Source organism: Pungitius pungitius, chromosome 21 (genome assembly GCF_949316345.1).
Source record: "Pungitius pungitius chromosome 21, fPunPun2.1, whole genome shotgun sequence".
In the NCBI taxonomy this organism is placed as follows: domain Eukaryota; kingdom Metazoa; phylum Chordata; class Actinopteri; order Perciformes; family Gasterosteidae; genus Pungitius; species Pungitius pungitius.
In genome coordinates, this window is record NC_084920.1 from 14,083,041 (window position 1) to 14,105,197 (window position 22,157).

At 47.8% G+C, this 22,157-nt stretch overlaps 2 protein-coding genes across 3 annotated transcripts; one reads left to right on the forward strand and one right to left on the reverse strand.

Moving 5' to 3' along the window:
• Positions 1–34: 34 nt before the first annotated feature.
• LOC119212820 (neurabin-2) lies at positions 35–16,264 on the reverse strand. Of its 2 annotated transcripts, none has more exons than XM_037463611.2 (11): positions 16,129–16,264; positions 14,352–15,872; positions 6,744–6,876; positions 5,535–5,655; positions 5,287–5,391; positions 3,916–4,048; positions 2,988–3,140; positions 2,829–2,882; positions 2,470–2,699; positions 2,277–2,373; positions 35–1,393 (listed from the first exon to the last, which is right to left on the reverse strand). In XM_037463611.2, the coding sequence occupies exons 2-11, from the start codon at positions 15,753–15,755 to the stop codon at positions 1,343–1,345; spliced, it is 2,481 nt and encodes an 826-aa protein (XP_037319508.2). In that variant the 5' UTR covers positions 15,756–15,872; positions 16,129–16,264; the 3' UTR covers positions 35–1,342. The 2 variants fall into 2 exon arrangements, with proteins under 2 accessions (XP_037319508.2, XP_037319509.2); XM_037463612.2 differs by having other exon boundaries at positions 16,105–16,229.
• A 418-nt stretch (positions 16,265–16,682) lies between these two features.
• On the forward strand, positions 16,683–21,992 carry sgca (sarcoglycan, alpha). Its single transcript, XM_037462821.2, has 11 exons — positions 16,683–16,960; positions 17,594–17,725; positions 17,944–18,072; positions 18,170–18,321; positions 18,894–18,960; positions 19,040–19,238; positions 19,314–19,482; positions 20,118–20,326; positions 20,442–20,468; positions 21,170–21,343; positions 21,441–21,992. Exons 2-11 carry the CDS (start codon positions 17,689–17,691, stop codon positions 21,469–21,471), a joined length of 1,194 nt encoding a protein of 397 aa, XP_037318718.2. The 5' UTR covers positions 16,683–16,960; positions 17,594–17,688; the 3' UTR covers positions 21,472–21,992.
• Positions 21,993–22,157: the final 165 nt, after the last annotated feature.

Genomic DNA, 22,157 nt, shown 5'->3' on the forward strand with positions numbered 1-22,157 from the left:
TGTTAACTTTGAAATAAAAACACCAACTGCATCGTCACTGTTGACCATTTATTCCACAAAACATACAATGCAAAGCATGTGCACTGTACAAGCCTTAATATTATGAAAATACTCCATAACCATGCCTGTTTTTTTCCCTCCTCAATTCATTAATCTCAATTTATTTCTGCAGTCATCCAGATCCAACGCTCTTCTCAACATTTCTTTTGTCAGTTTTTGTTCTTATTAGCTCATATTTCCACCTTTTTTTTTTTTTTGACCTATGTTTATAAATATTAAGTAAAGTTAAAATATTTCAGCCTTACCTGAACTCTACATACTGGCAATGACAAGTTGACACAAGTAGACTCAATTCTCAAAGTGTGCGTGAATTGAAACGGGTACAAACCTGGCAGTGTGTTCCGTGTGCTGAGCGCAGCCGTGTCGGGTGCAGCTGCTGGTTCCCAGACACGCGCTTTTTTTTTTGTTTTTGTCAAAATCGCCATCTCTGCTCGCTGGTAACGGCTCCTTTCGACAATCGCAGTCCTGTCACGTCCGTTATGTCGGGAGTCCTAACTAATACCAGGTACACAAGTCCTTGACAACATCCATTTGGAGGGGGGGGAGAGAGAGAGATCCATTGTTCATCTGTGGCTTGCTTCTGTGGTCCTACTTTTTTTAGTTGTTGTTGTTGAAAGAAGCGGGGGGTGAATCTGATGAGTCTTACTTACAGTGTGTAAAAATCACACAAACACTTCTGAAAGGTAGGCAGCAGGTGGTTCTCGGGGGTTAAGTGACAGGACAAAGGTTGGGTTACAGTTTTTTTTTTTTTTATCTGGAGCACCTCGTCGACGTCTTCAGTGCAATCTCCGTCCAATTTACATCACTCCAAATATACAACGACCCTCGATCTCATTAGTTTATATTATGTTAAATGTTATCCACAGTTTAAAAATTTTTACAAACCAAAAACTGATCCTTAAACCGCACGGTATCACATCTGTACAGAGAAAATGTCACAAAACAAGGCAAAAAGAGTTTTTTTTTTTGGCAATTAAAAGCAAAAGCCTGGTTCCATCTCAACCACAAATCAAGGGATTAAATACTGAAAAGGAACAGTACATCTAGAGCTCAACAGAGTCTGTATTTGTGATGCTAAAACTGTTCTTCACAATCCCGCAAATGGTAACAGAAAAACATGGTTAAAAGGGGGGGGGGGGTGGCCGAGGACACATTTACAATATGCGACTGGGAACCGAGGAAATACCCTGCAGGTCAAGTACAATAACACCGTCTTCTCCTGGCACGCGCCGCCGACCTTTAAGGTTGCTTCTTTTTTTTTTTGACATTTTATTTTATTTTTTTATAAAGGTTCAGATTTCAGCTCCTCCACCCTGCACTCCAGGTCTGCCACCTGGAGAAGAGAGAGAGAGAGAGAGAGAGAGAGAGAGAGATGTTTGGCTGGCTTCACAGCGTGCACATTTCATTCATATGTCAGTGTGCGAGTCCCGGCGGGACGCGACATGGACCAGATCGGCTCCCTTGCTATCGCCGAATCTTTGACTGCAGTGGAATAAATATTCATTGGTTCGTTTCGAAAAGTGGTCTTCGAGAACTGCCCTTTTTGTTGCCTTCCTTCTCTAGGTGAAAGAGCGCTAGATGCAGCCCGTGGAATGGGAGGGGCCGAAGAGACAGAGTGATTCAGATCGCCACCTCAAACTAACGATAATCCCTTTAAAAAGAAAACTCAGTCATGGAGATAAAAAAAACAAAAAGCATAGTTCCTTATAGTTGATCTAGAACAGGGATTCTCAACTAGTGGGACCCGTTTTTAATGGGTCGCGGGCCTTAAAGAATTAATTAATTAGAATTTGTTAAAAAAAATCACTAAAAAAATCATTCTGTGATTTTATTTTGAAGGGACTTTTTTGTCGTTTTTGTCCATGTTTTCAGCAGCGTGTGCCAGGTTGGGTCAAACCATTCTGATATGGGGGAGACATTGGGTTTTTAGGAAAATTATACATCCTGAATATAAAATTCAGCGTATGAACTTGATTTTGAATAAATTTGAGATGTTGAGAATGTTCCCCTCAATTTGGGTCGCGGCTCGTCATTGAGGGGTGATGGTGGGTCCCGGAGCCAGAACCAGTTGAGAACCACTGATCTAGAATAAGAATAGAACTAGCTTTTGTTCCTGTTGTAGTGCATGAAACACAGACGCTGAGTGACGTTGTTCTCCCTTCGGTTTGTATGAAGGTCACAGGAGGGCACACGTGCACCCCCCTCTCATGCCTTACCTGCTCCTGAAGCTGCCCGGACTCCTCTTTGAGGAGCGAGGCCTCGGCCCCGACTTGTGCACAGCGCTGGGTCTCCTTCTTCAGGTACTCGATCTCCCTGTTTCAACGGAGGCAGAGTGTCAGTGACGTGATCTCTCCCCCCCCCCTCACAAAAAAAAAAAAAAACCTCTCGTATTTCATAGCGCCGCCTCACTTCTGCTGGTACTCCTTGATCAGGCGCTTGGCTTTGCTGTACTTGCGCTCCAGGGCCTGGTACTGGGACTGCGTCTCCTTCAGGTGCTCGTCCACCGCCTGGCACAGGCTCTGAGCCTCCATCCAGTAGCCCTCCAGCTTCTCCATGCGCTCCTTGTTCTCCTGCAGCGTCTGCTCCAGCTGGGCCTTATCCATGCGCCAGCGCTGCTTGTCCTGCTCCGCGTGGTGCAGCTTTTTTGGGGGGGGGGGGGAGAGACGGGCGGCGTTTTTTTTTTTTCAATGGATGCGATCTCTGACCCTTAAGATCGGTCGAGGCTTCGTCTTGCGGTGTGGGATGCGGGACTGCGACGTTCAACCTACCTTTCTCTTCAGCTGTTGTATCTCAGCCTGGGTCACCGCGTGCTTTATTTGGAGCTTCATAGCAAAGGGAGAGGACAGTTTTAAATACCACAAAGGGAATAAAAACGAGCTGTGATTACACGGAAACAAAACGCTCCAATTAAGGAGTCCACTTCCCACCTCTTTGTATTTATGCGCCAGCTTCTCCGGGTCCGTCTCCAGGGGCGACATGTCCTCGTTCTCCGCCAAGTCGAACACCTCGATGGCGCTGGGATACGGCGGACTGACCTCCTCGTCCTCATCCTCTTCCTCGTCTGTTCCGTACTCGCCGCCCTGCGGGGGGGGGGGGGGGGGGGGGGGGCGTCCGGGTTAAGGAATCCGTTTGTACCCTTTGCGTTTTGAAAAAGCCGGTTCCCCAACTAGCGTGAACCCGACCCGTTAAGGCTTGATGTATTTCCAGTTGAGTCCGCGTGTGTGAATGGATCAATTGAGTGTCAAACCAAAATCATTTCAAGATTTACGGCTTCTCCTACGTGTTAACAGCTTTATTACAAATGATGTACTGACACCAAACGGCCACCAGGTGGCGCAGGCGTCCCGCGACACAAGCAACTTCCTCTCCGCCGTCCTAATGAAACCACAGAGCGTATTTTGATACTGTTGACTCAAAAAAAAAAAAAGAGAATATCTGAGATTAACAAAGCAGAGGCCGGCCGAGGGCAACGTCGTGCTGATCCCCCCCCCCCCACCAGTCAGAGCTGGGCTTATTGTTGTGTGGCTTCCAACGACACAGTCTCACCAGGGAGGGTGACTTCTGTTTAAGGTGGAATACATGTCATAATCCTAAAGGGGAACCGGGGGACACGCAACGAGTCCAACCATCAATGTTTAAGGAAGTATTTTGGGCCCCGGCAGCTTCAGCAAATCCTGTATTTGTGGATCACTTCATGACTGCTTAATGTTGATCAATGCATCCATTTTCTTTTCGTCTACAGGTGTCCAGGAAGTACAATTAATGGGTTTTATATTCTAATATATTCTTTTTTCGGATGGATTTTAATTAAATTGAAGTTAAGTTTGAATAAATCCTTTTTTAGGGACGCCTCACCTCCTGCTCGTCCATGTACTGGTTGTAGCGCTGCTCCATCATCTCCCTCTGCCAGCGCTCCTGCTCCAGGGTCTGCTGGATGAGCTGGGCCACCTCGCTCTGCTCGCCCGGCTTCTCTCGCCCGATCACGAACCTGTGTGACAATGCTCAGTTAGCACCGAACCAAACTGAACCCAACTGAACCCAACCCAACTGAACTGAACTCAGGCCAAATGATGCACGCATTCCCTTGTCTTCTCCGGAGCACAAAGGACGAAGGAGGTGTCACATACTGTACTATACAACCTCTGGAGTAGTAAGTATGCAGTAAGGAATATGCTGGCTCTCTAATGATGTGGAGCCACACAGAAGCGGCCCGTGTCGACCCAGTCTCACAGCAGAATGTGTAATATCTACCTTTTGTCCACAAGGGGGAAACGTGGTATTGTTACAATTTGCCCCCCCCCCAAAAAGTGTAACAATATAACGTTTTTTTTTGGCCTATTCATTTACATTGCTTTGCAACTTGGTCACGTGACTATCAAGTTTCCGTCAGCTAAAAAAAAAAAGAAAATGGCGGACTGTCGGGTTATTTATTATCTGTGAAAAACACAATATCATAAGAAAGCATCAGCATTTGTTATGCATTTCGATGGCATTTCTGGCGAGAAGCACGCGTCATATTCTCATAATCTTCTATCGGGGACTGTTGTCGCTGTGAGTCTGGGTTGCCTGTGTGTGCGATTAGAATCAAACCCCTCCCTCTCCTTCGGCCCACTGTACAGTCTGTTTTAGGCCGCTACACGTTTCCTGATGGAGGCTCGCAAATCTTCTTCCAATTAAAGCCACTGTGTAAACAATGAAAAAAAAAAATGAAAAAAAAAAATAGAAAGAAACACAGTGAATCCCGGTGGAGCCGCAGACGGTTATTAAGCATCCGCTGCAGCCTTTCAATCTCTAACGGGGTAATTAAATGCTCGCAAACGCGCTTCCTGCACCTCATCTATTTGTTAATGAAAAGGTCTGAGCTCTGGTGCCCTTCACCGTCCCTGCAGCAGATCCATAATGTATGAGCTGTGGCCGTCTCTGATCTTCACACCGCGCCAACAATCTTCTCAACCCCCCCCCCACAGCGCTGACCACCACGCCCTGAATTATAAATGGCTGAGCTGCACCAAAGGCGCAAATATCCCGCCCGGCGATTCAGAATGACGCCCATTAAGTCCCGAGTCCGAGGTAAAACGGTAAAATTAGAGTTTTGTGACTTTAAAGAGAGCGTTATGGAAAAGAAACCTTCCCAGCCTTTATTTTGAAGGTGGCTAAAGTAGTGGCCCGCTGTACCTGCTCTACGTGCCACTGATGTCTCTTTCCTCGACTCGGAGAAACTCTTACTTGACGGATCCCGCGGTGTTCCGGAGGACGGAGGCGGCAAAGTTCTGGGTGACTCCCACCAAACTGGTCCCGTCCACCTCCACGATCAGGTCGTTCACCAGGATCCTGCAGGGGGGAGAGGGGGGGGGGCGTTAAAAGAGAGACGTTCAGGATTCACAGCAACGGCACTTCACTCGTCTTTTTTTTTTTTTACACCGAAGCCCACGCAACCTCCTGAGCTTTTTTTTTGCTGAACCAGCTGAACGTACCTGCCGTCCCTCTGAGCCGCTCCTCCGTCCGTGACCGTCTTGACGAAGATGCCCAGCTTCTCCAGGCCCATGTCGGCGCCGGCGCCCATCCCGATGATGCTGATGCCCAGGCCCTCGCCATCTGAGGGAGAGCGGGGGAGGGGGGGGGGGGGGGGGGGGGCGAATACAACAACAGCCGTTACCGTGGCGCGTTCGACAGCTGCCCAGTTCAGGCGTGGCATCCCCGTCACGTGGGTTTTTGCACCACTTTCAATCTCGTGTTTACCAGATGCAGAAGCTGCTCGGAAATAGTTCATCCAGTGAGAAAAAAAGCATGAATAAATAACTAATTGACAGCTAAGAAAATCTAAGTCAATAAACAGGATTAATTAAGTATTTGTAAACAGCTAAAAACGCATTTTGTGCATTTTTAACACAATTGTAATTTCCCATTATAAACCATTTACATTTTCACTATTGGTTAGGTAAGGATTAGGTTAAAACAGGAATACCAAGTTCTAATTAGGCATCGGTTTACAGTTTTAGGGGCGAGTATTGTTGCGGGAGAATCTATTTCAGAACATACACTGCAGAATGCAGCAGGCCTCAGGTTTATTTTGATGTCAGCGAGCAGCACAGAGTCCGTGGAGGAGAGGCGGTTCTACCAGGGAAGTGACGCGGCACATCGTCCACAGACTCCGGAGCAATTCCACGAAAAGATGTCCGAAGTACGAGCAGGATTTTAGATCAGCCCTGAGGGCAACTGGGGGGGGGGGGGCTACGCGAAGGACAACCGGCGATGTGAGAGGTTGTCTTTGCACTTGAAATAAAAAAAACCCCGACAGCAGCAACGTGTTTGCTGTTGCAGTCTATTTATATTTGTGAAGGCTTCTTTTCATCCTGGGGACAACGACAACATTATTTCAGTTAACCTCCTCTGTATGTAAAGGCAAAGTTGGTAATAACACCCTGAGGTCCTTCGCGATTAATATTGTCTTAGAACGTAGACGGGCACACAGAAGCACATAAACGTGGTCACGTATTAAACCCCCTTTGCCATTCTAAATATAGTCGTCTATGAATATATTAATGCACTGTAAGGTTAGAGGGATGTTGAGGGAGCGGTGGCTCTCCGGGGGAAACAGGGATGTTGGCAGAAGGCAGTCGGTGTGCACTCAAGGACTTTTTACATAAGTAATAAAGAATGGACTTTACTTCTTTCCCTCGTACCTTTCTCCAGCTCCACGGGGAACAGGTCGAGCCGCTCCACCCTCTTTTCCAGCTCGTACTCCGCAGACGCCGCCATGGGGTCCACGTCTTCATTGCGCCGGTCGTAGTCCTCGTTGGGGTAGGTGGCGAACACCTGCAGGCGGGAAGCAGAGACGTTCCATCAGACCCGGACCGCAAACACTTCTCCGCCTCCGTGTTGGAGGGCAGTGGGAGTTGATTTTATGAGATGAGATGAGAATAAGTAATACCACGCTTTGGTCCGTCAAATGTGGAGCTATCGGAAGAGGCTTAGCTTAGCACAAAGACTGGCGGTGGAGGGAAACAGCTAGCCTCACACGTAACAAGGCTAACAGGCTAAAAAGGCGTATTTATGAAAGCAGCTTTTTGTGGTTTAGACAAAGTCACGCTAGCTGTTTCCACCCGTTTCCATTCTTTGAGCTAAGCTAACTGTATCCTGTCTGTAGCATACTTTAAATAAGGCCCTTCTTAAGACATAAGAAATTTATCCTAACGGCTACTTGAAAACTTTAGGTTACTCTTTTCTTTGGAGTCACTGCAGCTTATTACAGTTTGGTGCCGCTACATAGTTCTTCTGGCATGTTCTATAAATATAGTGTCTGCTAGTGAAAACCGAAAACAAACCACTTCCTGTGTACCCTGGGGACTGTGGTTAATGTTGAATCACTTGTGTGTCAGTGCTTCAGCAGGTGTAGACTTCCTTCTATGTGATCAAAACGAAATCTATAAGAAAACCAAACTGCCAGAATATCTTTTCATATTTTATATCCATATTTCATCTTAATGCCTGTAAAATTTATTCTCTTTGGCGAAAACAAATGAAAAGATCGATATGATGAACACAATTCTACGGTCCATCATTACATTATAGTTAAAGGACTCATATCACAGAAGTGTTTTTGATGTCAAAATAAATGCTAAATTTTATTCTAGATATCAGACACCACCAGACGCTCAGAGGTTGTCGAGATGGAAGCCGAGATAGACGAGCGGGATGCGCGGCTTTCATCAAAAACCCGCCCGCCGACCTGAACGCACACATGATGCAATAAAAGCATCGACCACTTGATCTGAGACAGAAGCAGCGTGTCCTCGCAGCTGAATCCTTCCACAGCGGCAACGCGATCAATAACGACCGCTGGCGTTGCTCTCGTGAAGACGGAGGCCTCGGTTTCTCCACATTCACTCTGGTCCACCAGCATGACAGTGAACCTAACCACATCCAGAATGCTAATGGGGGGGCTTTCTGCAGCTGCTGCTCACACACACACACACACACACACACAGAAAGAGTCTTCCAAGATGATTATGCATGCACCACGCTGCATGCTCCGCTAGCCGCAGTAATTCAGTGCTGGACTTTCTCTTTTCACACATTCCTTCATTTACATTTAGTTAAATCCTCTTTAACTCTTCTCCTCACAGTCGTCAGCTCCCTCTGTGGCAACATTTTAACACTCTTTCTTTGTCTTTGTTTACTTCCTCGCACTTCTCTCTCTCTCTCTGCTGCTTAGTTTGTCCATCTGTGTCGCAAGGTAGCAGCCCGTAGCTTGGAAGCTAACACTTGCACGTTGCATGAGCCCGGTCTCCGTGGCAACCCCACAGTGAATGTAAGCAGCAATCTCCTCTCCGGGATGTGTTCAGTATCGTGGCGTTTTTTTTTTTCACGCCTCATTGAATATCGTACAAGCTTCTCCTTCCCCAAAGGGGTAGCGGGTTTAAAATGTCACCACCGGATGCTCACACCAGCGGTGAAGATGATGCGCTGCTTCAGAGTTTGATCATGGGAGGCAGAGATGTTATGACATTAAATGAATGCAATAGAATTGATTTAAATGAAATATGTTGTTGAACTATTTCTTTCAAAGTTCTATATACAACATTTAGAGCTCTAATAAAGAGGAGTAATGGCGTCCTGAGCAGGAGCCTCGCTGCTGAGGAATCTTAGCGCTCACCCTCCGGTTCCCCCTCAAACAAACACCCGTAGCTCTGTGGGCAATGACGTCGTCGTAAGCGCCGTTAGCTGCTAGCCTTTAGCTCAGCTACCTCCATATGAGTCGTGTGCATGCATCATGGATACGCATTGAATGTTGTATTTCGACCTTTTAACCGGCAGCAATTTTGATACAAAAGGATTTACTATTTATTTATTCCTTCATTCATCCACTGCTGATCTGATAAACTCGAGCAGTTTACGAGCATTTAATCCAAATCTTTTTCCCCCCATTTTACTAAACAACTAAATAGAAAAAAAGGAACGATTTTTCTAAAATGCTAAATATATTTAGGTCCAGCAGTACTAGTACAGTATTTTAATTCATACTGTGTATTAGGTGAGTCAGATGGAAGCTAACCAAACTGCAGATGATAGATAGCGTGGGAGCAGCGCTGAAGTCCAACGGCTTTTGATTTAGGTTACCTTCGTATTTAGAGGGATTAGCAAAAATGTGGATTACAGACACACAAAATACACTGTTTGCATCCCAAGTAACGGGACACAAAACAACAACGGTCCACTCCAAGCCGCCTTGCCCATCGTCACACCGTCACGTGGCTCAGCTGCGCTCCTTGGGTCAAGAGGCCCCAGCTGGTGGCCCCCGGTGCCCTCGTTTCAGGGGCCACGACGCTCGGGAAGATCAAACGCGAAAGGACCGGCCGCGTTTAACGTGGCGCTGCAGGGGGAAAAAAAACAGACACACACACACACACAGCCATCATCGGATGTGTGTCGTGACCTGAGGCCCTGGGCAAGTTCGTGACAGGCGAGGCTACGACCCGCCCCTCTCTGATACCGAATGAACTCTCTCACCCCTCTGTGCTCCGCCTGTGCCATGAGCCCACGCAGGGCAAAGAAAGACTACGGGGGGGGGGAAAGCGCCGCGCCATCCGACCCGAGTAGTCGTGGATGAGGTAGCCATCTTTTGCACCGGGATTAAAAGGCAGGGTGCTGGAGGAGGAGGACGGCGTTCCAGTTGTGGCAGATAGTAGGTCAGAGAAGCCAACAGATGGCCAGGAAACTCCCTTCCACCCTCCCTCCCTCCATTTGGGATGTCCTACAAAAGCTCCGCGGGCCAGAGGCCGCTCCACCAGCGCGTGTTTGTGTCTGTGCAGAGCAACCACTCGGGGCCTTAAAAATAACCCGTTGGAGACGTGGAGAGAGTAAAGGATGGAGCTGCTCTGCTGGAGGCTCTCCTGCCGCGTGGTTACTCCTCCACAGCCCTCCTGGCTATGCGATCGGGTAAGTAACACTGCGGTGGTTCCACTGTGGGAGTCAGTGCACCACCCCACCACCCCAAACTCCCCCGCTGCCCACAGCAGCATGTCAACTTCTTTCCCTCTCCAAAAACAGATCTAATTTTGGATGCAGCCAATGGGATGTGCGGAGGCGTTGCCGATGGTTTTTTTTCGGGGGCTGAAATAGCGCGCGCTCGCTCCCGTCTCCCCGCCGACTTTCCACCGCTGGTATTACTCACAGCGCTCCGGGTACTTCTACCCTCTATCCCAACACACGACGCGCCGTGCATATTTTTCAGATCTGCTGCTTCGTCGATGCAGTTTATTGTTTTACTTTTGTCTCGCGGTCAGAATGCTCCATGAAGCTGTCAAAGTTAAACATATGCAGACCCCACTTTTCTCCTTAACTATTCAATTACACCGTTATGATTTGCTCTCCCGACTGCCCGAAAGGTTAGAAGGTTAAACAAGAGCAGAAGTGTCAGGTAATTGCTTTCTAAATCCTTCTTAAATTGGGGGTTAATCCAGATCCCAGATATGCGACACGGAGACAGGAAATAAGGATGTGGTCCTGAGCTGCCATCGCCGTGGACGACGCTCCTGCGGCCAATAGAAATGGATACACGGTTTTGTCATGGAAACGGTTGCGTGGCACCAGAGCCTGTATGTTTTTGGCAGGCCAGCCGTCGGTCAGCTGTCATGTTTGGGCTTAGCGCTCGCTGACCCCGCGGAGAAAGCATGAGAATAAGGTCAGCGGCGGGGGACTGAGCGCCATTAAGGGTGCGGCTACTGTACACATACATCATCAATATTACTTTTATCAGTATTATGATTCATGAATATTATGTGTACAAACATACAATTGGTTGTATTTGAGTGCTCCCTGATAAAGCTTTTTTTGTGTACATATATATATATATATATATATGTTATTCTGTCAATTCAAAGGATAAGGGGGAGGAGGTCCTGTATTTTTCCTCTTCTCGACAAACGCCGTGGAAAAATGAACAAAGAAGCAAAGCTTTGGGGTGTAGAGTCTCTGTGTCATAGACCTACATCATTGTCTAAAAGCACCAGGTGACATGTTCCTTCATTGTGCTGAAAACAGACCCTGTAGTTTCTTTTGAGCGCAGAACAAATATTTACTGCAGCTTAAGTGTAATGTTTGCTGCAAACCGCAGCAGTCTCCAGGTGTTACGGGAACTCACTTAGTATTTTTATTATTATTATAAAAACCACATATTTGCAACGTCATTGCAAAAGATTAACGTCTTCAACAGAGAAAATCGGCTTAAGTGAAAAAGGGGTGGTGCAGTCTTGTCTTCGGGCTTTTCACTTGTTGGACAATAATAATAATAATAACATATTATTATGTTAACCAGAAAGCCGGAAAGACGTAAGGAGGATGCATACAGACTGCTTGTTTTCTTTTTAAGCTCGACAAGGTTGCAAAAGAACAAACAGCACTCAGGCAACATGATAATCGGGGGCGGGGGGGGGCGAAGCGGCGCATCCTGTGAAGGCTGCTGCAGCACGACCCCAAAGTGGGGCAGCGCGACCTTGCTGATAATCTGTCTGGTCTCTCGCCCCCCCGCCCTGTGAGCAACGCACCTCATGAAATACCGCAGTCTGAATAATAGACGCGTAACTGGACACATGTTGACGTGTTACTCATCGGGCCACCCGTCCCCGTCTGACCTCAGCGGTCAGGGAGCTCTCTTATTTTGGGATCAGCGGCAGCAAACTGAAGAATGTCCGTCAGATCCAAAACCCCCTTGGTTCATTATAACAGGAGAACAGTTTCTTTGTGTCAACGATACAGCGCAAAAACAAAGCCATAGGTGGTCCTGTTGTAGGATGGGAGGTCTTGCATAGACAGCAGAAATTCACAAGAAATTGTGTGTATGTGTGTGTGTGTGGGGGGGGGGGGGGGTAGATTTTCTTTTAGGTGTAGGCTAGGTGACGACTGAGCCGGGTGATTCTGGTGCACTCCAAATAAATCAGATTATTCTGGTTTGAAGGCGACACCGCGCAAATCCAGCGGAGATTATCTTATTTTACGCTTTTTTTTCTTCTTCTTCTTTTAAAGCTTTTCTCCAACAATGGAATAAATAATTGAAAGATCACAGGAGCCTCCATCATGAACTGCTGGTACTGACGCCGTTTGAAGCTAAAAAAAAAAAAAAAAAAAACATACAAGCAAAGCCGAATAAATAAAGGCGCGAGAGGCAGCTTCCCGTGTTGGAACAAGGACGCGCAGGCCCCCAAAGCGAGGCAAGTCTGTGGCGTTAACAATGCTGCTATTTTTACTAACAGTAGGAGACTGGTGACAAAGAGCGAAAGGGTGAAAAGAAGCGGCAGAGAGAGAGAGAGAGAGAGAGAAAAGGAGCAAAAACAAAGCCGCCAGCGTGAACTCCACCCGAGCAGGACTGCTATTTTTTTTTTTTGCCAGCGCTGGAGGAGCAGAAAGAGCGAGGGACAGGAGCAAGCCAGGAGCGTGCGGTTTGGGAAGTGGGGGACAAAGGAGGAGACGTGTGCATCCAGACGTCCCGCCGCCATCGCTGCGACAACGAGACCTGATTGTGGCTTGGAAGCCGAGTCAGAGGAGGGGACATGTGTGCAAAAAAAAAAAAAAAAAAAAAAAGGGCACTTCCTGTTTAGAAGAGAAACCAACTGGCACTTTGACTCAAGAGCTGGCAGTTATACAGTCGCATGACATTTGAGCAGCATAATAACGCCCCCTCCTAAATTGACCTCGAACCCCCCCCCCCCTCCCCCCAGCTCCACCCCTGCATTATTCTGCATAACAAAGGCAACACTGATACAGTGTGAAAGGACTCAGCAGGAGGTTTCTCTTCGATGGCGACTGCAGGGTCACAAGCCACATTCATCCCAGTTTTCTGCTTTTCTTCATCACATTTGCGCATGAGTTGTGACTTCTTTACGACACTATATATATATATTTATATCATGCTTCCTCCTGCTACCCCTCTTTGACCCTGTGCAGATAGAATTCTGCTTTTGTCTTTTTCACTCTACTTTACAGTATTGTTATGCCAAACTATATTATGACGTTTTCCTTTCAACCAGGTGGATATTAGAGCCTAATGTAGTCATTAGTCATGTAGTCATTGGGCTAAGCTAAGCCATGTTAAGCTTCATCTATCTATTTCTGTTTAGCTGGTGCACTTGATCTTTATTTTTTATTTTATCTTTATTTCTCAACCTAACCCATAGCTGTACCCATAGCATATATTTTATTATACTTTTATCTTATTTTTATCTTATTGCTGCACTACGCTGTCATTATTGTACTGTCTTCCGTCATGCACCAACCGCCAAGTCAAAATTGTTGCCATACGGTTTGTGTAAAAGAGACGTCTGCACTGCCTGCGGAAGAGAGCGAGAGCAACTTTCGACTTGAGCGCTCGCGATGTGCCACGGGAGCCCCTTCGTCACTGAAATGGCTTTCCGCGTGAGGGGGTGCGTGCCGCGTGGCGCGCGGCGGGCCGCTGTGGCTTTTTTTTGCGGCGCCTCAGACCTCGAGGCAGCAGCAGCAGCAGCAGCAGCAGCAGCAGCAGCGAGAGGATATCCGATGCTCCCCTCCAGATCATTACACAACCCTCCCCAGACACAGAGAGACACTTTAAATCAACTCCACCTCCTCCTCCGCCGCCTCCTCCTCCTCCTCTTTCATCTCGCTGATTCAAGAGTGTCTCTTTTCACACGTCCTCCCTCTCTCTCTCTCTCTCTCTCTCTCTCACACTCACACACACACACACAAAAACACTCCTCACCAAGCTCCCTCCTCCACAGAGAGCCAGAGCCAGTCAACCTTTCATTGGGCCCGGCAGAGGGGTCCACTTCTCCAAAAGAGCCGACTAATTTTCCCAGGCCCCTTTGTTCCTCCTCTCCGAGCAATTATTTACAGAAGCAGCTCTCGCGCCCCCCCCCACCCGACTGCGTTTCAGATGCGTATCTACATCACAGATCTTTTGGGGCCTCGCGTCATCTGCACAGTAGGAATGCAGGACCGCCCATTAGCAACTGCTGCTGTGACAGCAGCAGACGTTGTGTGCAAAGCCCCCCCCCCCCCCCCCCCCCCCCGTGTTGAGAATTTAAATGTCAGCATCGGTCTGACACCCCTGCGGAAGGTGAGTGAGTTCATTAAAACAGCTGACCGTGGCGCTGGCTTGAGTCTGTGCCGGCGGGGTGGACGAGCTTTGAGGTCAAAAGGGGCCGCCCTCGTCTCAACGCACGTGATCATGTGATCATGACACCCACGACCACGAATCAGCACCTCTGCCCACGTGGACAAGGCCCCTGGGTCTGGTGTCGGACCGCGGGCTCGCTCACCTTGATGGGCTCCGTGCTGAAGCGGATCTTCCTGGAGGGGGGCGGGTCCTCCTCCGCCGGCAGCCCCGTGATCTCCGCGCAGCTGGACTCGGGATCGTAGCGGTCGTCAACCTCCTCCTCTTCCTCCTCCTCCTCCACCTGGCTTCCCCCAAAGTCCTCCCCCACCGCGCTGTAGGTGCTGATGTCCACCGGGTCGCGCCCCGACCCGTCTCCCGCCGGAGGGGGGCCGTCCGCCTCGTCCCCGGCGTGCCTGGCGTTCCCGCCCCCGCCCTTTGGAGAGCTCGGCTCATGGGCAGCGGCGTCCCCGTTCTCCACGGAGAGGCGGACGTCGCCTTGCAGAGTCGCGCTGTGGTCCTCGTGGTAGTCCTCAGGTTTGACCTCAACGCCTGCATCTGAAACTGTCTTTTCTCGGTGCTCGTTCGGCTCTCCTGAAGTGCCGTAAAGTTCGGCATCCGGGGGGCTTTGACCCCCATTGAAGCTTTCGGAAGGAGTAGCCATCCTCCCCCGGGGGCCCCTCGGAGGCCCCTCGCGGCCCATCTGATTGCCTACATCTTGCTCCTGGCTGCCCGCTGCGAAGGCACAAACCCTCTTTGTGATTATTTTGGAGTTCAACACGCCCACCTTGGCGCTGACCCCCCTGGAGGGGAGCGGCGGGGTGGAGGAGAGGCGGTGGAGGTTGTTCCGGAGCTCCGCCGCCCGCTCAAACACAGCACTGAGCTGGCTGACCGTCGGGGACACGGCCTCGCTGGTGTCCAGGCTGTCCAGGGACTCCGTGCTGCCGTTGAAGCGAGCCATGACGTCCAGCCTGCCATCCTGGAAGCCTGAGGCCTTGTCGGTCTTCAGCAGGACCCTGGTGGTGGCCAGCTTCTCCTGCAGCTGCTGCCTCTCCTGCAGCTGCTGCTTCTCCTGCTGCTGCTGCTGCCTCTCCTGCTGCTGCTGCCTCTCCTGCTGCTGCTCGAAGATGCGGCGGGTCTCCTGCAGCTTGGAGTAGCTGGGCGACGAGGCCCGCGGGTGCCCGTTCTCCGGTTTGGTGACGTCGAATTTGCTCACCCGCTCGGACACGGTGGATCCGAGCTTCAGCAACGCGCTGTGGTCCACGTTCTCGTTCAGGCTCCCGGCTCTGGGGAGGGAAAGGCGCACCGATTTGTCGGCATCCCTGGCGCATTCCTCTCCCTCGGCGTCGGGTAACGTGGTCTGCATCTGCTGGAACATGTTTTTTATACGGTGCACGTTGGAGCCGTACCTGCGGCCTCGGGGGCCGTCCTGCAGGTCCCCGTTGGCGGCATTGTCTTTGACGGGCTTCAGGGCCTGCATCCCCGCCTCGTACGCGTTCCTGTGCGGGGATGGGCTCCTGAGCGTGGAGCCAGAGCCGGTGCTCTTGGACGTGGAGTCGGTCTTCATCATGGTGAGTCAAGCGTCGCGACGGATGCTCAGCGGCGGCATGTCTCCTTTCTCGACGCCCCGGTGCCAAATCGGTATTATCCAGCAGCAGCAGCCGATCCGCGCGAGGTGGTGCCCAGACTAGATCGGCAGATGGGCAGAAACAAAAACAACAGATCGCATTAAAGGCCTGCTTGCATCTGCTGCAATTCCCGTCCAAATGCAACGGAGAAAGTGAGCACGATGCATCTGTCATTAGCTGGCTTGCGGTTGCTACGGTGCAAACCTAACGATCATAAATATTCGCGTTAGTCATTAAACGAAATGAGTATTTTCACAGAAAAAACACAAGCGTAATGAGCCTCGGATTTACCGTGGCTGACGACAGATTGCTTACGTTTAATCCCTTTTTACAGGCAGCATCATTTTGATCTCTTCACTCTGTGAGCTGCAGATTTCTGGTCCTCGTCTCTCAGCGGCAGAGTGCTGCTGCATGGAGGAGGGAGCCGCTGGGTCCTAGCGCCCGCTAAATATGCGTGTTCACTGAACGGTTTAAATAGCATTAAGTAGCTAACAGCTAAACAGTTGGGAAAACAGGCCCGTTCCTAGTGGACAGTTGAAAATGTTAGTTAACAGTGGATAAATGGTTGAAAAAGCCTAATAATAAAAGATAAACCGTTTTAAATTGTGGGTAAATGGTTAAAACAGCCTCACGGGATTAACAGTTGAAAGTGTTACTTGGTAGAAGAGGAACAGTTGTAAATGTTGAATAAAAACAAAAAATAAGTTCACGTAGTTATTAAACTGCTGAGGTGTGGCCGACATGGACTAGCTTTAGGACCCAGTCAGACATTCCTCACGTCAAACCTCCTTGGCCAATAAAACATCCCTTATTTACAGGACGCATTGTTGCTTCCTGCACTCTGCATCTGTGATGAAAGATACTAAACATGATCACTGAAGGTAGACAAAGCATTTCCCTTTTTGGTGTCTGATTTTTTTTTTTTTTTCATTCTGGTGCATGTGGGCTGATTCGTATACACACCACCACAACACATTAATAACCACATGACAGATTTAAACTCGTATCTGTAAACTTTGCCTTTTCTGACATGAACTCCTTTGTCTCTCAGCCGTGGAAGCTCCAGACTGAAGGACATGGCAGCAGGAGTATTTCCTGAAAAGACAGAAGTGCTGTCGAACAGGATGTGCACCACTTTTCAGATGCGGTAGTGACACATAACTAGCTTTCACAAAAAGAGTGTGCCATTGTTTGAGTATTGGCCCTGATTCTGAGTCAGGGAAAAGTAAATGGATTTAGAAAATGTTTTTTCCAAGGTACATTGGATTGTCTTCAAACTGACCAAAGTGGAACCACATTCCCTCAATATCTATATGGGAAATTCTGCTCAAATCTGTTCAAATCATTTACTGCAACTTCCTGATTTTGTCAGTTTTTTTAGTGCTTATTTCCCGTGGTGTAAAAGTATTTCATAATACTGGAATAATGAAAAGAGTAATATGAAAAGATGCATGTAAACAGGGTTTAAAAAGTGTAAAACACACAAAAAATTGGAAAATGAGAACCGGAGAAGATAAAAAAAATCCTTTCCTATTTTGTTTAAAAAAGGTTTAAAACAACTAGAAATGTCATTACCTCATATATGTGTAAATACATACTTTTTGTAGCTGCTGTACAGTGTTGGTTGTATTCACTTCATTGACCATTTGAATCTAAAATGTAAAATCCACAAATGGCAAGTTAACCACCACAAAATGGTACTTAAGGACTTCTATAAGTTTCTATAAGCAAGGAAAAAGCATGATTTCACATCTCCATGTATTCATTCTCCCTCTCACAGACGAGCGGATGTTGTGAGGTGGGCGAGGTAAAAATAGCTCTTGAAACCAAGCCCCTCTCCTCTTGGCTCTGTCAATCAAAGGGCCGAAAAACAAGATGGCAGGCTGCCGGAGCTGGGTCTTCTTTCTAACAAGTAAGAGTTTTATTCTTAAAAACAATTTAACTTGGTGTATAATGACATCTCCCGCGGGAAAGCAGCCTTTTTCCGGTATCTGTTGTCGGTAACATTGGGCCACGATTCAAAGGTCTGTGTGACATCAACTCTGAGACTCTGGAGCCGTGTGTCGGTGTCTCGTTTGACATTTCGTTTGACGGGTTCAATCTTTTGGTTTTTCCCACTTTTTGGCACAGTTTGTGCGGCCGCTTTGCGCGAGGCCAACGCAGAGATCAAAGTCACCATCCCCGCGGGGAGGTTCTTCACGTATGAGCTGCTGAGAGAGACTTTCCAGAGCGACTTTGAGCCCGATTCCAAACTCTACAGTAAGTCATTTTTTCTCGTCTCATTGCCAGACGTGGTCACAAGAAATATGCTTTATTTTCATTTCATTTTGTTATATCTCTCCACTACTCTATTAAGCTGGACACTTGTACGATGACCCCATGGTTTTTAAGTGCAACCGGCAGAATTACCCAGACCTCCCAGAGTGGCTGCGCCTCACCCAGAGGCATCCCTACGATAATGGCTTCCTGTACGGCACGCCGGCATCTCCGGGAAAAAGTGTAATTGAGGTATGCAGTCATCGTAAACCACTGTCAGCAAGCTGCACGGGACATTTCGGGCCTTCGTGCGGCTGTATTCTGACATTAAAGGATTAAAGGAAGAAACGCGCCTTTGAAGAAGAAGACATGAGAGGCACTTTTATTCCAATCAAACTTGTTACATCGAAGATGCAACCTTAGAATACAGCTCCACTCAGTCAAAGTACAGGTCCACGTTGTAAAAATATATAGTTTTGCTTTTTGTACATGCAAATACAGCAGGACAATTTTGTAAATTCAACAATAATGCAGTCAATTTAGTGTATTTTTTAGTATAAATGCACTGTATGGCTCTAAATAACTGTAATTACATAACTGAAGTTATGTTTTTTAAAAGTAATTCAAAAAAGTCACTTATGGTCATCAGTTTCTCTCAGTTATAGATGCAGAAGAAGGTTTAGGCTTTATGGGAAATGTGGAGGAGCTGGTTCAGAAGAAGAAAATCTTCAGTGAATGCAGATATTCTCTCGACTGCCCCGAACATCACGAAAAGTAGAATAATATAGAAACTGTCGGATAAACTCTCGTCCTTCTTTTGACAGATCCACGCCATCAACAAACGGAGCTATGATGCAGCCAGGCAGATACTCGTTATCAAAGTCACCGCGGGTGAGATTCATTTGAGCGATGTCACGAATGCAGTTTGATGACTCGAGTGCAAAGGTGACGTCCCTGCTGTCACTCACAGAGAAGACGCTGCCCTACCAAGCAGAGTTCTTCCTCAAGCTCAGGGAGATTGAGAAGGTGCTGCCCTCTTCTGTCCGGGATGAGATAAAGCAGGACGTGCAGAACCTGTGGGACGCACAGGCCTTGGAAATCGTCAATGTCACCAGCGCCCTGGACCGGGGCGGCAGGGTTCCCCTCCCCCTGCCTGGACACTATGAAGGGTGAGCCAAGAGACGCCATTCTCAAACCTCCGGATCGGCCGCGTGTCTCACGGACCTCTAATTCTGCGTACACAGTGTGTACGTGAAGGTGGGGTCGGAGGAGAACTTCTCACATTGTCTGCTGAGGGTGACGACGACAGAGCATCAGAAGCAGTGCAGGGCGGGGGCCGAGGTGGAGGTACCAAAGGGCTGCCGCTTCTGCAGGATTCCCGGCAACTGCATCACCTGGTGCAAGACGCAGCTGGTGAGGCCTGAAAGTGAAAATAATGAGCAGTGTTTGTGTCGTGGGTTTTCATCAAAGACTTGAATGCCATTGTCTTTAAAGGTGAAATGATTATTTCTGATGTTTCTAGATGCTGGCAAGAACATTTGAATTGAATAAGAGTAGTCTTATTATTATCCTATTTCTACATTTAGTTACTGTAAAGCAATCTTAGAACATTGGACTTGAGTCCCACAGTTGGGAAATTTACAATAATCCGTCAGATTTAGCAAAATAAATGATCCTTTTCATAAGATAAATAACTCAACGTTGTGTCAACTTGTGAGCACAGTAAAATGTTAAAGAAATTGCATATTTGGCACTTTCTGACAGTGTAAATCTCTCTAGTATTGATATTACAATGTTTTTTGTATGTATCTGGAGGAGTACTGAACTTGTGAAATCCACCCATTCAACTATCTGAGAGAACAAGTCCCGGGAGGTCTTGTTTTTGTTGGTCCAAAAATCGAAAATACTAAAAGATTGAATTCAAATACAACCGCGAAAAGCAGCAAATTTTCCCATTTGACAACCCTGAAACAACTTAAAAGGGTTCCCGATTAAACGACATCCCTTGGACCTCCCCCTTCTTCTTCTTCTCTTCCCCCCCCCCGCAGTTTGATCTGACCAAGAGGAGGCCGGCTCCCCCTGCTCCCACCATGGGTTCGGGGGTCCTGGAGGACGGCGGCGACTTCAGCCCCCCCGAGTCGCCTCCCAGCAGAGACTTCTTCCCGGACTACATGGTGACGGTGATCGTGCCCCTGGTCCTCGCCATCGTCCTCTGCCTGCTGCTGGCCTACGTCATGTTTGGCAGGCGAGAGGGAGTGTACGCGCCCGTCTGAAATCTATAAAACGAAGAGAGTTCAAAGCGTTGGATTGATCATGATAAACTGCAACAAAGAATTTACATTTTGTTCTTTCTTTCTTTCTTTTTTTTTCAGTGCAAAAAGGAATGCAAGAACAAACCAGTGAGTACATTGCTTTCCGTCCTCTGATGCTTTTACCGACATGTCTGCATTGATTAGTGGTGGAATGCAACAAGTGCATCTAATTAAGTACTCTAAATTGGAGGTACTTGTACTTCAGTTGAGTATTCCCAATATGTGCAACCAGATTACAATGTTTCTTCCCCTTCCTGTCCTGTAAAACTCCAGTATCTCCAAGTATATGTGTCTCCAATTACATGTGTTGAGAAAATCCTTCTTCTTGCGCTTTAATGAACTCTCTATCTCTGAATCTTCTCCGATCAGCTGCAAAATGCGTCGTCACACAGCCGCAGAGGTTTTCATGGGTTCATGAAAGTTGACTTTTTACAGACACTCGCTTCTCACAGGACGTCAACGCCCCAAACGTGTGATGATCATAAAGGAATACGATGCATTGATTTAGATGAAACAACCCAACCCAGTGAGCATTTTTTGGGTGAAAAGACGTTGAATAGACGTCTAAACCCGTTTTTACAAATGTGGACGTCATTTCTTTTTGCACCTATAAAATGATGCTATAGCACAAAGTTAGAGGACGACATTTTACCGTATCAAAAATCACGTTGATATGTGGTCTAAACATAGACGTCTTTTCAACCAAAAAAATGCTCACTGGGCCACCGGGGGGGGGCCGTTTGGGTTTCCACTGCGGGGCTTGACATGTGACGTGGTGCCCGCTGCAGGATTCAGCTGTACCACCACCACACCATCCACGGGGACGCCGACGAGCTGAGGAGCATGGCGGCGGAGCGCGGCGCTCCTCCGCCTCTGTCCACGCGGTCCATGTTCAACAGCCGGACCGGAGACAGAGCTCCGCCGCTGCAGCCGGACAGCATCCCCCTCATCATGGCCCAGCAGTAAGGACTCACACGTCGTCGCCCTGGCTCTTGGTTTGTATTGTTGCCGCTTGTGTGACTTCAGGTGTGTTTTGTGTCATTCGTCCTGTTTTCTCAGTGACCCGTACAGTGACACGCTGCCCAGGTAAACCCGACCACAGGGCTGCTTCTGGTCGGTAAGGATGATTCCGAGACAACGCGGACCCCATCAATTTGTTCGATTTTCCAGGAAATGAGGATAACGACGGATAAAGAGCCATTCATGCAGTTTTTGGGTCGATATTTGCAGTGAGATATATCCTCTTTCTACTTAGAGAATAAGGGTGTTGTTTGTTTGTTTGTTTGTTTTTTGCCATTTATGATTTTCCCTATTCCATCGTTCGCTACCAATAAAAAAAAGACTAAATTCCACATTCTTCATTGTTTTTCAGAGGGCAAATTAAATTGAGACACATTTTAAAAGAAGGAAAGCTTATCTTTTGCCAATGACAGAATTTAAACCAAAAACAAATCAGTGTGTAATAAAATATTAAAGCTCTGTTGGTTTGATTTAGTGTGTCCAAATACTTCGGGCCCAAATACCTGGATGTTCCGCTCTTTGCTGCAAAGTGCTGTCAGCAACAGATATCTGTGCAAGAGGGTCAAAATAAAAGGTGCAATGTTAACAAGACACTTTTAACATCATCTTTTTATCACGTTGAGCCGTTTTTTTTACATTCTTTTCTTTTACCTTTGGATGGAGGCCAAATGCTCTGATTCTTTTAATTCAATGAGGAATTTCTATTTGATTCAGCTGTTACAGAAACTTCCAGAAGGGGTCATCAGTGTTTCCACT